Genomic DNA, 12,169 nt, shown 5'->3' on the forward strand with positions numbered 1-12,169 from the left:
CTACCACACTTCCACTACTCAAGGAGAAGCATTCCTTCCAAGCTCTTGCAACCCAAATAAGGAACACCACTTGTCTTGACAAGTCATAGAGTTGACAAACGCCCTTGCACAGTAAACGACCTTGGTAAATTAGCTCTTGCAACGTACCGAGATGCAACATGCCCCAAACAAGGTGTCCCGAAGTAGGACAAGGGCAAACAAAGAACCTCTCCAGTAGCATCCCGGTAAATAGCCGCCAACCGAGTATTTCGGTAGTGTACACTTCCGATTGGACCCTCGAGATAGCGTATACTTCCGTCTTAGCACGCGGAGAAGTGTGCACTCTCGATTAAGCCCACGAACGAGCATACATTTATGGTTGGGACCACACTCTGATAATCAACATGAACAACCTTCCAGGCGAAGTGTTCATTCACGACTAGGCCCGCAAGAAGCAACCTCCACCTCACATTGAAGCAGGCAGCACAACAGACGGAGAGAAGCAATAACTCAATCTGGCTCGAGTTCAACCGGCAGCCTACGAGGAATTCCTTTGCTTGCTAAGAACGAACCACATGCACCACCGTTGTGACATCGACGAGCCGAGCATGATGAAGATCAGCCTAGACTAGCAGGTCAAGACTAGGGCAGCCAATATCTCCACTACCCCAACAGAGGTAAATTCAGGAAGAGGTAAAGAGGCTCCTGAACAAGTGATTGCATGATTTTCAATGCAGGAAGTTACCGATAAAGCGTTGTGACAAGACATGACCAATATGACCAAGTCACCCTTCACGGACGAGATCGAGCAGGCAGAGCTTCCGCGCAAGTTTAGCATGCCACATTTCATATTTTCAAAGGAGATGGAGATCCGGAGAGACACTTGAAGCACTACCGAAGCACCATGGTCATTTGTTGAAACAACGATACTTTTATGTGCAAGATATTCGCCACCACTTTGCAAGACGAGGTGCAAGATTGGTTCCACACCTTGGCGTCACGGTCTATCTGGAGTTTCGATGATCTTTCTTTGGTTTCACCGAAAAATATTCATCCTACTGCTCGATCAAGAAGAAATTCGATCATTTGTTCAATATGAAGAAGAATCCAAATGAGTCGCTCTGTGACTATGTGAAGAGGTTCAAAGCAGAGAAAGTGAAGAAAGTCGGATGCGATGACTCAATAGCTAGTGCAGCCATCCAAAAAAGACTCCCAGTAGACCATCCACTGTTTGGAGAGTTGATCATGAACGAAGATCTAACCTTGGCAGACTTTTTCGTTCTGGCAGAGAAGCATGCACTTTGGGATAAGGCTTGGTGAGCAGATAAGGCACCCAAGCAGCCTCGAAAATAGTCAATAGTGGCTCAAAAAGAAGGAGGACATAAAGCAGTACAACAAAAACAGGCAGGAGGCTAAGTGTAAGGATTTCTCCACGACTAAAGAATCCAAGAACTACTCTAAGTTCTCGATCCCGATTCATGAAATCCTTTGCGACATTAAGAGTGAACCATGGTTCAAGCTGCCGAAGCAATTATAGAGAGATACTTCTAAGTTGGACCACACCAAATATTGCACATTCCACTGAGGTCCCAGTCACACAATTGACGACTACTACACTTGGAAGAACTACCTAGAGAAGCTTATGAAAAAAGGCAAAGCCAACAAATACTTGGATGAGCCAGCTATGCAGCCTAGAAAGAACGTGGATGTCGACGAAGAACCGCCAAACATGATGATTCAGATTAACGAAATCTTCTTTGAGTCTGAACATTTGGGGGCTAATAACAATTCCAAGAAGAGGAAGATCTAGTAGGCTCTACTAGTCTCACAAGTCCAAGCAGTCGAGACTCAACCTGGACTTATCATTGGGTCCGCCGAGTAAGATGCCGAAGCCATCGATTTCCCGCATGACGACACACTAGTAGTATTAGTCCAACTGGCCCATGCCATAGTCGATTAAATGATGGTGGACAATGCAAATGCAGTCAACGTACTTCAGCTCTTAATAATTCAGAATATGGGCCTGGAAAGCATAATCATACGCTGAACGAAAAAGCTCATTGGATTCAACGGACACACCTCAACTGCCATTGGCCACATCACACTGGATGTGGAAACACCGCTAGCTGTCTCAAAGTAGACATTCACAATAGTAAGCGACCCGTCTCCTTACAATGGGATTCTAGGGAGACCTTAGCTAATAAAGCTGGACATCGTCACTTCTGTCAAGTATCAAAAAATCTAATTTCGTATCCCGAGAGGAGGAGTTGGAGAAATCAAGTCTTACCAGGCTGTATCTCGACGATGCACTGTGCTAGTATTGAAGGAATCAAAGAAGAAGACCTTTACCCCCATTGAGGCTACCGAAGTCCGAAAAGAAGACGAAGCTACCCAATAACAATTACAGCAATCAGATTAAGAAGATGGCATCCAAACCAACACGCCAATAGACGAGGACATCACTCTAAATCCCTAGTAACTAGAAAGGACGGCAAGAATTGGCTCACGTTTAAGCCCAACACAGAAGGAAGAACTTCCGGCTTTCCTTAGGGAAAATTATGACGTCTTTGCGTGGTCCACAAACTACATGTCAACCCCGCTGCCAAACCGATGATCCAAAAGAGAAGACATTTCGCACCTGAGCGAGTAGCGATCATCAAAGCAAAAAATTGACAAGCTACTAAAGGCCAGATTCATAGAAGAGGTAGCGCACTCAGTATGGCTTGCCAACGTCGTGCTAGTGAAGAAGAAAGAGAAGGGAAAATTGAGAGTTTTAGTAGGCTACACCAACCTCAGCAAAGCATGCCCAAATAATCCTTATCCATTTCCCCGAATCAATCAATTAGTAAATTCAACTTGAGGGAACCAACTGTTCAGTTTCTTGGATGTATACTCTGGCTACAACCAAATAGCCTTGTACGAGCCCGACAAGGAGAAAACCACGTTCATAATCAAGCGAGGCACCTACTGCTACAAGGTCATGCCCTTTGGCTTCAAGAACACAACAGCCACTTACCAAAGGTTAGTAAACATGATGTTCAACAAGCAAATTAGAATAACAATGGAGGTATATGTCGACGACATCATGGTGAAGGGCAAGCAGCGATTTGACCACATCGACAACTTGGTGGAAACTTTTGACATCCTCAGAAAGTACAAAATGAAGCATAATCCCGCCAAGTGCACATTTGGAGTATCTTTAGGCCGATTCCTAGAGTATTTAGTAGCCCAACGAGGAATCGAAGCACCTCCCAAACAAATCTGAGTGATCCTAGAGATGAAATCTCTAACTACCTTGAAGGAGATCTAAAGCTTGTTCGGACGAGTAGCCACCCTCAATCGTTTTCTCTAGCGGTCCACCGATCGATGCAAACCCTTTTTCAAGGCCATCAAAAAGGCACAATGAGACAAATTGGATAAAGAGTGTGAAAGACCTTTTCCAAGACCTGAACAAGTATCTCACATCATCTCCCTTACTATCTAAATCGGAAGTATCAGAGGACTTATACATCTACTTGGCAGTCTCAGAAGTAGCAGTGAGCTCTGCCCTCATACGAGAAGAGCTGGGGGTCTAACTGCCATTATTTTACACTTCTAAAGCTATTCTCGATGCGAAAACTAGATATCGAAAGATTGAAAAACTAATTCTGGCACTAGTTGTTGCGGCCCGAAAGCTCAGACCATACTTTCAAGCTCACACAGTCATCATCATGACTCAGTATCTTTTACGATCAATCCTACAAGGTCCAGATACTTCTCAACGAGTGATGAAATGGGCGTGAGTTCTAGTATTTGGAACTAAAATGATGAAAAAACATTCCAAGTAGCAACCAAGCAAAGAAATAATGAGATCATGCAATGACTTTAGAAAACAACAATATCACTGAATAATAACTCTCCAAACAAAGAATAGGCTCAAGTCTCACAAGGTTGTAGCGTTAGTTTGAGTTTCTTCCTTTAAGCACGTTACAAAAAATGATTTTTTTTCTTTGTGATTATATGTGAATTCGTAAATGAAAACTACAACTAAGTATTAACCAAAGAACATATCAAACTTCCCACCCATGTTTGTAACTTTCTTTAACAGTCATGCAATTAAAAACCAAATCCTCATCATTGTGTTGGAAGGTACCCTAAAACACACACAAGCAACAAAAACGATTCTTTTTTATTTTTTCTCGAACTTTTGCGATTTTTTTTTTTCAAATTTTGTTTTTATGACACACAATAAAACACTTTAAAATAGTGAATAACAATATTAGTAGTGATAGGTTGTGCAATTCGAAGATAAGTCATGAAAAGCAATATGTTTACACCCAGCACTTAAACCAAACATTGTCCTTAATGTTTCAAAAATAAACTTAAACAAGAAAGCAACAAAAGATAACTAGCAAACAAGACTATCATGGCAAAGTAAAAACAATAAAGAGAAGGGTAAAAGAGAGCAAATCTAGTTGTAGGAGCCAAAAATTACAATGTCTCTTTATTTGAATGCATGGGTTCCTCCCAATAAGCGCTTGTTTTCACGTCTTCCAGCCGAACGATACCTCTATTTAATCCTCACTAGGACCAGCAGCATGGAGGGGTACATCCTCCACGACATGCACCTTAAAACTTTCATGCATTGGATCTATGAACGGAAGGGGATAGTGATCATTCCTGATTGTGGTGTTGAGCCTCCTAAAGTCAATGTAAACTCTCCCACCAGCTTGGATTCGATTGGGCACCTGAACCAAATAAGGTAACAACCTATTAGTTGAAATGAGAATTAGAATTGGAATAGGTGGTTCACCGATGTACTGCGATGAAGACTCAAAAGTAGCCGCACTGTCAACAATTTTAGAGGTGGTGCTCTCAGCCTTGGGTGCTTTGAGGGCAGTGGCTTGTCCCATGTGATCCACTGCAATTCCCTTTTCAATGGTGGTTCTAAATACATCTTTCTTGATAGGTGTTGAACGTTCCGACCTTATATTTTCAATCACATTAATGGCAAAACAAGAATGAACATCATTAGGATACTTATTAGATTCAGACACATTAAAATTAATCATATCACCGTCAAACTCCATATTTAACGCTCCCTTGGACACATCAATCTTGGTTTGGGTTGTTTTTCATGAAAGGTCTTCCAAGTAAGATTGGCAATGGTGTAGAGTGGGCGGAATCCTCCATTTCAAGTCACATAAAAATCTGATGGAAAGATCAAGTGGTTAACTTGCACCAAAACATCTTCCAAAACTACTTTCGGGTATGTATTAGATCGATCAGCTAATTGAATAATAACACCATCATTTTTAAGCTGTCCCAGATTCATAGATGCATAAATGGAGTAGGGCATGACATTAATTGAAGCACCTAAATCTAACATACCACTTTCAAACTTGGTATTACCAATAACACAAGGGATCGTGAAACTACCTAGATCTTTGCATTTAGGTGGTAGCTTTCTTTGCAAAACTGCAGAGACATTTTCACTTACATGTTCCACCTCCTTCTCCAGAATCTTTTTCTTTGTTGTAAAAAGCTTCTTCAAAAACTTAGCATACTTCAAAACTTGCTTTATTGCGTCAAGAAGAGGGACATTAATTTGTACCTTTTCAAAGGTTTAGAAGATGTCTTTTTCACTCTCTTCTTTCTCTGATTGGATAAACATGTGAGGAAATGGTACATTTGGTGGAATAGGGTTAGAAAGAATTGAATTTGGAACAACCTTACCTAAATTGGGTGGCATAGGGACTTTAAAAGGCTGCGACAAGGTTTGTTCCTTCCTTGTTGTGGCCTTGTCATCCTCCTCTTCTTCGAGCAGCAACTGTTCACCCTCTTTTTGGCTTTGTTTGGACTTTTTGGATTAGTTCCAATCTCTTTACCACTTCTCAAAGTGATAGCTTTAGCAGTTTCAAAACCTCCCTTTGGATTGACAATGGTTGAACTAGGAAGTTTGCCTTGTGCTCAAATTTGTCCCATGAATTCTGCAATCTGTCCAAGTTGATTTTTCAATTCGACCATCTCTTTAGCTTGGTTTTCTAGATCCCGAGTCAAAGAAGCACAAGAAATAATTAGTGTTTGAAGAATTTTAACATGATCCATTGACATACTTGAATTTGGTTGGAATTGTTGTGTGGCAGATTGTGGTGGCAGCATAGGTCTTGAATAGAACTCCTCAGATGGCTACCAATATCCTTCTTGTTAAACTTGTTGAGGTTCCCTCCACATAAAATTTAAACGATCTCTCCCACTTGGATTGTAAGTGTTGAAAAACAAGTTGTTCCTTGATTGGTAATGGACTTGATAACCCCAAACATTGACACTATCACAGCCACCAATCTCAATTAATTGAGGATGTTGATTAGTTTGATATCCTTGCCTATGGGACACACCAAATGTAGGGACACTTTGCATTGTGGACCTTTTGATATACTGCGACATAAGAGAAGTAAGATTCACCATTTGAGCTTGAAGATTAGCAATTGTTATGTCTTGCTTCTCTAGTACTTGAAATCAAAGAAATAAAACTAAATCAAATATCAAAAGTAAAATAAACAAAGAAACAGTGTGATTAGCAATTTTATTAATCCACGGCAATGGCGCCAAAATTTGATGTGGTAGAAACTAACACACAAATTAAAACCTATAAATTATGCAATCGTATTATGAGTAAATAGGGATCGTTCTATTCCGGGGATTAGAAGGGATGCTAATCAATACAAATTAAACTTATAAACCTGAAAACTAAGTTAAACTAACAACAAAACAATGACAAGGGGAATTTTGGACGAATTTAATTAAAACAAAAGTAAAGTGCAGCAAGTAAATTAAGTTGTGAATGGAGTATGGATGAAAGGATAGCTAAAGGATTTTTCTCCACACATGAAACATATGCACAGAAATCGATTTACAGTAATTCTTCCTATAAACCATGAATGACAATGCCCCAAATTAACTGTGAACAACACTAATTAACTCTCAGCTTTTCCTAAGTTCATTGAATTGGACTCAGCGACGCAACCAAATTATTCTTCTCAAGTTCCCTAACTATGAAAAGCATGATAGAGATACATCTCAAAGATCATTAAATTCTGTGAAAATCATAAGCATCGACAAAGTATTCGTAACTATGAAAAGCATGATACTCCTACCAAGAATTTACTAAACTCAATCATGACTAGTGACTTTTACTACTTACAAATATAAGTTCATAACAATTAGGTGAAATTCCCTTATATTCTAGCATCAAATCCTTGCATGCAACTAAGTGTGCACCCTTAATAAACATACAAGAATAAGTTCTCTATAAAGAAGATAAGTAAATCGCATTCATGTTTTATGAAACAATAACTGGATGTAATCAATTCATATAAAACATATGATCATGGCTTCGAATTCACCTCTAGCTAAAAAGAAACTTAGTTACGCATGTTCATCATAACTGAAAAACAATTTAAAATAAACATTGAAACTTAAAACAAAGATAGAATGAACTCTGAAAAATTCCAGCAACTTCAATGGATGAATGGTAGGTGCGGCACCCCTAAATCACTGCAGGAATTTCATATATATAGGGGGAACAACTGAATCCAAAGAGGAAAAGGTTTTGGCATTTTGAATTATTTTAGGACTCTAAAAATTAGGTACAGAGTCTTGGAATGTGATTTGGATTCCTCCTTATAGCTGGAGATAAGATAAGATAAGATTAGATAAGACAAGATAAGATAATGTTCCTCTCCAACTAGGATTCCTCTTTCTTGTCTAATTCCTTACCTTCCAAGCATCAACCTTAATTTCTCGAGATTTTAGCACATATCTAGCACCATTTAAACACCAAAAACGTCCAGCCCATATGCTATCCACACCTGCTATCCAATCCAAGTCCAAAATTGTTCCAAATTGCTCCATTTTGCCATTTATTGTCATCTTTACCAATTGAACCTACAATAATACGAAAATAACTTAAATTACTACAATAAATAGAAATTAACTAAATAAATGCAAAGAAATAAGATAACAAAGTCGCATAAATATGCTCCTGTCACCAAACAAGGCCTTTTTTAGTGGCTAGTGATGTCTTTTGGGTTTATGCAACGCTCCAACGACATTTATGTGCCTTATGAATGAGGTACTTCGTCCATATATTGATGAATTTGTCATTGTTTATCTGGATGATATCTTTGTGTATAGTCCTACTTGGAAAGAACATCTAACTCATGTGGGAAAAGTGTTGGAAACGTTGAAACAATCTCAATTAAGACTGAATTTGAAGAAATGTGAATTTGGAAAAAGTTCGCTAGTGTATCTTAGTTTCATAGTTGGTGAAGAAGAGGTGAAAGTTGATCCGTCCAAGGTTCAGGCTATCACAAATTGGTGGAGACCTTGTACAGTAACTGAGGTGCGTAGTTTTATGGGAGCTTGCCAGTATGTACGTAAGCTTATCCGTCTTTTTTCTCAGATTGCAGGGCCATTATTTGAATTGACTAAGGCAGGGAGAAAGTTTTAATGGTCTGATAAACATGAGGATATCTTCAGATTGCTTAAATGAAAGATTTTAGAAGCTCCAGTATTAGCTTTGCCAAACTTCAAAGATCATTTGAGGTAGAAACAGATGCTAGTAATTATGCCTTGGGTGGGATTCTAAAGCAAGATGGGAAGCCAGTTGAGTATTATTATGAGATATTCAATTCTGCAATATGGAATTATCCTACCTGCGACAAGGAGTTGTTTGCTTTGCATCAGTGTGTGAAGCATTGGAGATGCTACTTGTTAGGTCAAGAGGTTATTGTGCATTCAGACCACAAGCCTTTGCAATACTTACAGTCATAATCTAAGTTGCAGCAAGCTCGTCATATGAAATGGACGTTATACTTACAGCAATTTAACATCATTATAAGGTACAAGAAGGGCACTACAAATAAGTTGGCAGATATGTTGTCTAGACCACGAAGTTATTCCGCTGTGCTGGTGGCTATGCAAATCCAACCTGTTGTTCTTTCTGAGTACGCGAAAAAGTATGACAATGATCATGATTTCAAAGAACCCTTTGAAAAGCTTCAACATGGGAAGACATGTCAATTTGAGATAAAGGATAATTTGATGTTCAAAGGAAAACAACTATGCATTCCTGTCAATGGAGACCAATTACAGTGGATTAGAGAATCTCATAATTCAAGATGTGCAGGACACTTGGAGTTGATAAGACCTTACTCAATCTACAACGGTATGTATATTGGCTGCGAATGCATGTAGATATTTCTCGCCTTATTCGAGGTTGGGTATTGCGTAATACGTCAAAACCTTCAAGGAAGTTGGGATTATACACACCATTACCGGTTCCCACCAGACCTTGGGAGAGCATTTCGATGGATTTCTTGGGTGGTTTACCTACCACCATAACCGGATTTGATTATTTGTTTGTCGTGGTTGATAGATTCAGCAAGGTGGTGATCTTAATTCCTTGTTGTTTAGGCCCAAAATAATATTATTGGGCCGAGTGTAGGTTTAGGTTCAGCCCAAAGCTAAATCGAATATACTATGGGCTACCTGGTGGTCCCGAGCCATTTAGCAAGGATGGTCGAGTCCTGTCGCAAGAAGGAGTACTTCGGATGAGCAAAGGGGTCGAAGAAGTCCTAATATAGTAAGGGGTCTTAGTCCAATTTGGATTCTTGACCAGAAATGAATATGGCCTCAAAAAAGGGGTGAGTTCAATGTCCTAATATGGGTAGGATTAGTCGAAGTGGAGTTGGAACAGAACAAGAAGTCCCAATCTAGATATAATTTTGACTTGATTTCAAGGAGGATTTGGTGCTATAAATACAAGGCATCATGCAACAATCAAGTTCTCTCCAATTCAGCATACAATTGCCCTACGCAAACCTCTCAAACAACTTGAGATTTTTCAGTTTCTTTTTCCACCAACACATCTTCAGTTTGGATAAACAACATTGTGGAGGCAACCGGCGAACATCTTTAGTTTGGATAAACAGTATTGTTGCCGTAGAATCAATCGACCAAGGAGCACCTTCAGTTTGGATAAACAACACTGCATCGAGGCCGACTGGTTACCTATCCAAGTCTTGGTCGAGAAGGGTTTCTGAAACCTTATCAACTGAGGTCATCTTATTAGCCTTCTCAGTGAAATAAGGTGTTACGAGTTACGACATTCGGCACATTAAACGCCGAGTGATTTTATGATTGAATACTCACAAGTGGGTTTTAGAGTTCGGCATTCTGATGGCCGAACCACATTCATCATCAAGACATACATCTCCTTCGAGTATTTGTGCCCATATAGTATGGTGTCGATTCAACGTGCTTATACTTTCACGAATATAATCACCATGGCCCAATCCGGCACTGATAATTCGTGAACTTCGCAGAACTAGCAGCCTTGTCTTCAGTTTCAAGAATCCAAAGGCCAAGACTTGTTCCTTCCTCGACCGCAATCACAAGATTAAGAAGTCAACATGGCGCTTAACGCAGCATCAACAAATTTTACTCCTCGGCCAAGGTTGGCTAACGAGTTGGCACACTTCGCATTCAACCGAAGGATGTAGTTAGCTTATTAGTTATTCGGCCTGCGAGCCACGTAGGCTTTGTAATTTTTAGGGTCCACATTTTGGCACACCCAGTGGGATCCTATGCTAGACCTTTGGAGTTCATGACCATTGAGACACGGTGCGTAAAGAAGAAAACAGTCATGGGAAAGTCAACAAGCGACTTACCAGTACAAGGCCCTGGACAAGATTTGTCTCAGGTACAAAACCCTCTCATTGTCGTGCCACCCGAGGCTACAAGTGCGACACGCTGAGAGAAGGAAAATTGTCTCGGTGGACAGCCTCGCAACCCAGAAATTCCCAACCAAATGGCAGGCATTTTCGTCAAAAGGATAGTAGAGGATTGCGACGAAGATGAGGGGAAGGTTCTGATCCGCCAACTAGGTCGTTTCTTTGAAGACGACTTGATGAATAATCTCAGCAGGTCGAGCAGTCGATTAGCCAAAAAATGAATGATTTGTTGACACAATACGAAGCAATAGTGATACACAGACGAGGATGCTTAAACTATTGGTCATGTTGGCCAACTTCGACGGTTTCCCCTTAAGAATGTTCCATTACAAGTCGAGAAATGATCCGTGCGGCTCCAACCAAGTGACTTGGAAAAGAGAGGCGGATCAAGCAGTAAATCTGATGGACCCGACCAAGGAGTGGAAACAACATCCATCAATATGACTAAGGTCCAAAGGATGATCGATTCGGCATTAAAAAAGGGGCCAAAGTTCCCAAAGTTCATCCATCCGTACCCGGCTTATGTAGAAAAGTTCGAATATCCTAAAGGCTTCAAGATCTCGTACTTCAGTCTTTTCGCTGGAGAATCATCCTTATCTTCGTTAGAACATGTAGCTCGGTTCACTGCGCAATGTGGAGACGTTAATAGCGACTTCCATAAACTACAGCTATTCAACTTCTCATTAATGGGTTCAGCCTTTGCTTGGTATATTAACCTCCTAACGAACTCTGTCCAGAGTTGGGAGGAATTGGTCGAGAAGTTCCATGAACAATTCTATCGACCAGGGATGGAAATGTCCGTTTCATCATTAGCTAGGATGGCTCAAGCTTCAGACGAATCACCAATGGAATACTTAACAAGGTTCAAATCGGCCAGAAATTGGTGCCGAGTACCTCTCTCTGAAGTTGAATTCGTCAGAATCGCTCTAAACGGCCTGGACGTGGAATACAAAAAGAAATTCCTGGGGCCAAATATCTGAGATATGTACGAACTTGCTCAGTACGTTGAGCAGTATGATTATTTGCTCTGAAAGGGAAAAATATCAAAGTCCCCATCCCGAGGAACGATATACAAGAATCCCACGGTCAGCTACGCATTGGCCGAAAGTGAGGATCCCCAATAAGCCAGTGTGGACGCAGCTGAAATAGTGATAGATAAACCATACGTTTGCAAGGCATTAGCTCAAATCAGCCCTAAAGATGCCAAAACCCACTCAGCCTTTGAAGAGATGATTAAACCATCAAAAGTTTACACCTTCGATATCACCAAGGCCGATGTAATTTTCAACCAGTTGTTGGTAGCAAAGATCATAAAACTTCGGCCAGGACACAACATTCCTAAGGTCGAAGAATTGAAAGGCAAAACATATTGCAAGTACCATAATTCAAACAAGCATGCTACCAATATTGCGTCG

General features: G+C 40.4%; 1 protein-coding gene across 1 annotated transcript; it reads left to right on the plus strand.

The window, feature by feature from the left end:
* The first annotated feature begins 8,508 nt into the window (after positions 1-8,508).
* LOC137732863 (uncharacterized) lies at positions 8,509-9,216 on the plus strand. Its single transcript, XM_068472124.1, has 2 exons — positions 8,509-8,745; positions 8,842-9,216. Exons 1-2 carry the CDS (start codon positions 8,509-8,511, stop codon positions 9,214-9,216), a joined length of 612 nt encoding a protein of 203 aa, XP_068328225.1.
* The last annotated feature ends 2,953 nt before the right edge of the window (positions 9,217-12,169 follow it).

This window comes from Pyrus communis, chromosome 16 (genome assembly GCF_041283825.1).
Source record: "Pyrus communis isolate YQ-2024b chromosome 16, ASM4128382v1, whole genome shotgun sequence".
Lineage (NCBI taxonomy): Eukaryota > Viridiplantae > Streptophyta > Magnoliopsida > Rosales > Rosaceae > Pyrus > Pyrus communis.

Coding starts and splice junctions, on each gene's coding strand:
- LOC137732863 (XM_068472124.1), top strand. CDS start 8,509: ATGAAAGATTTTAGAAGCTCCAGTATTAGCTTTGCCAAACTTCAAAGA. Junction 8,746..8,841: donor GCTACTTGTTAGGTCAAGAG/GTTATTGTGCAT, acceptor TTATACTTACAG/CAATTTAACATCATTATAAG.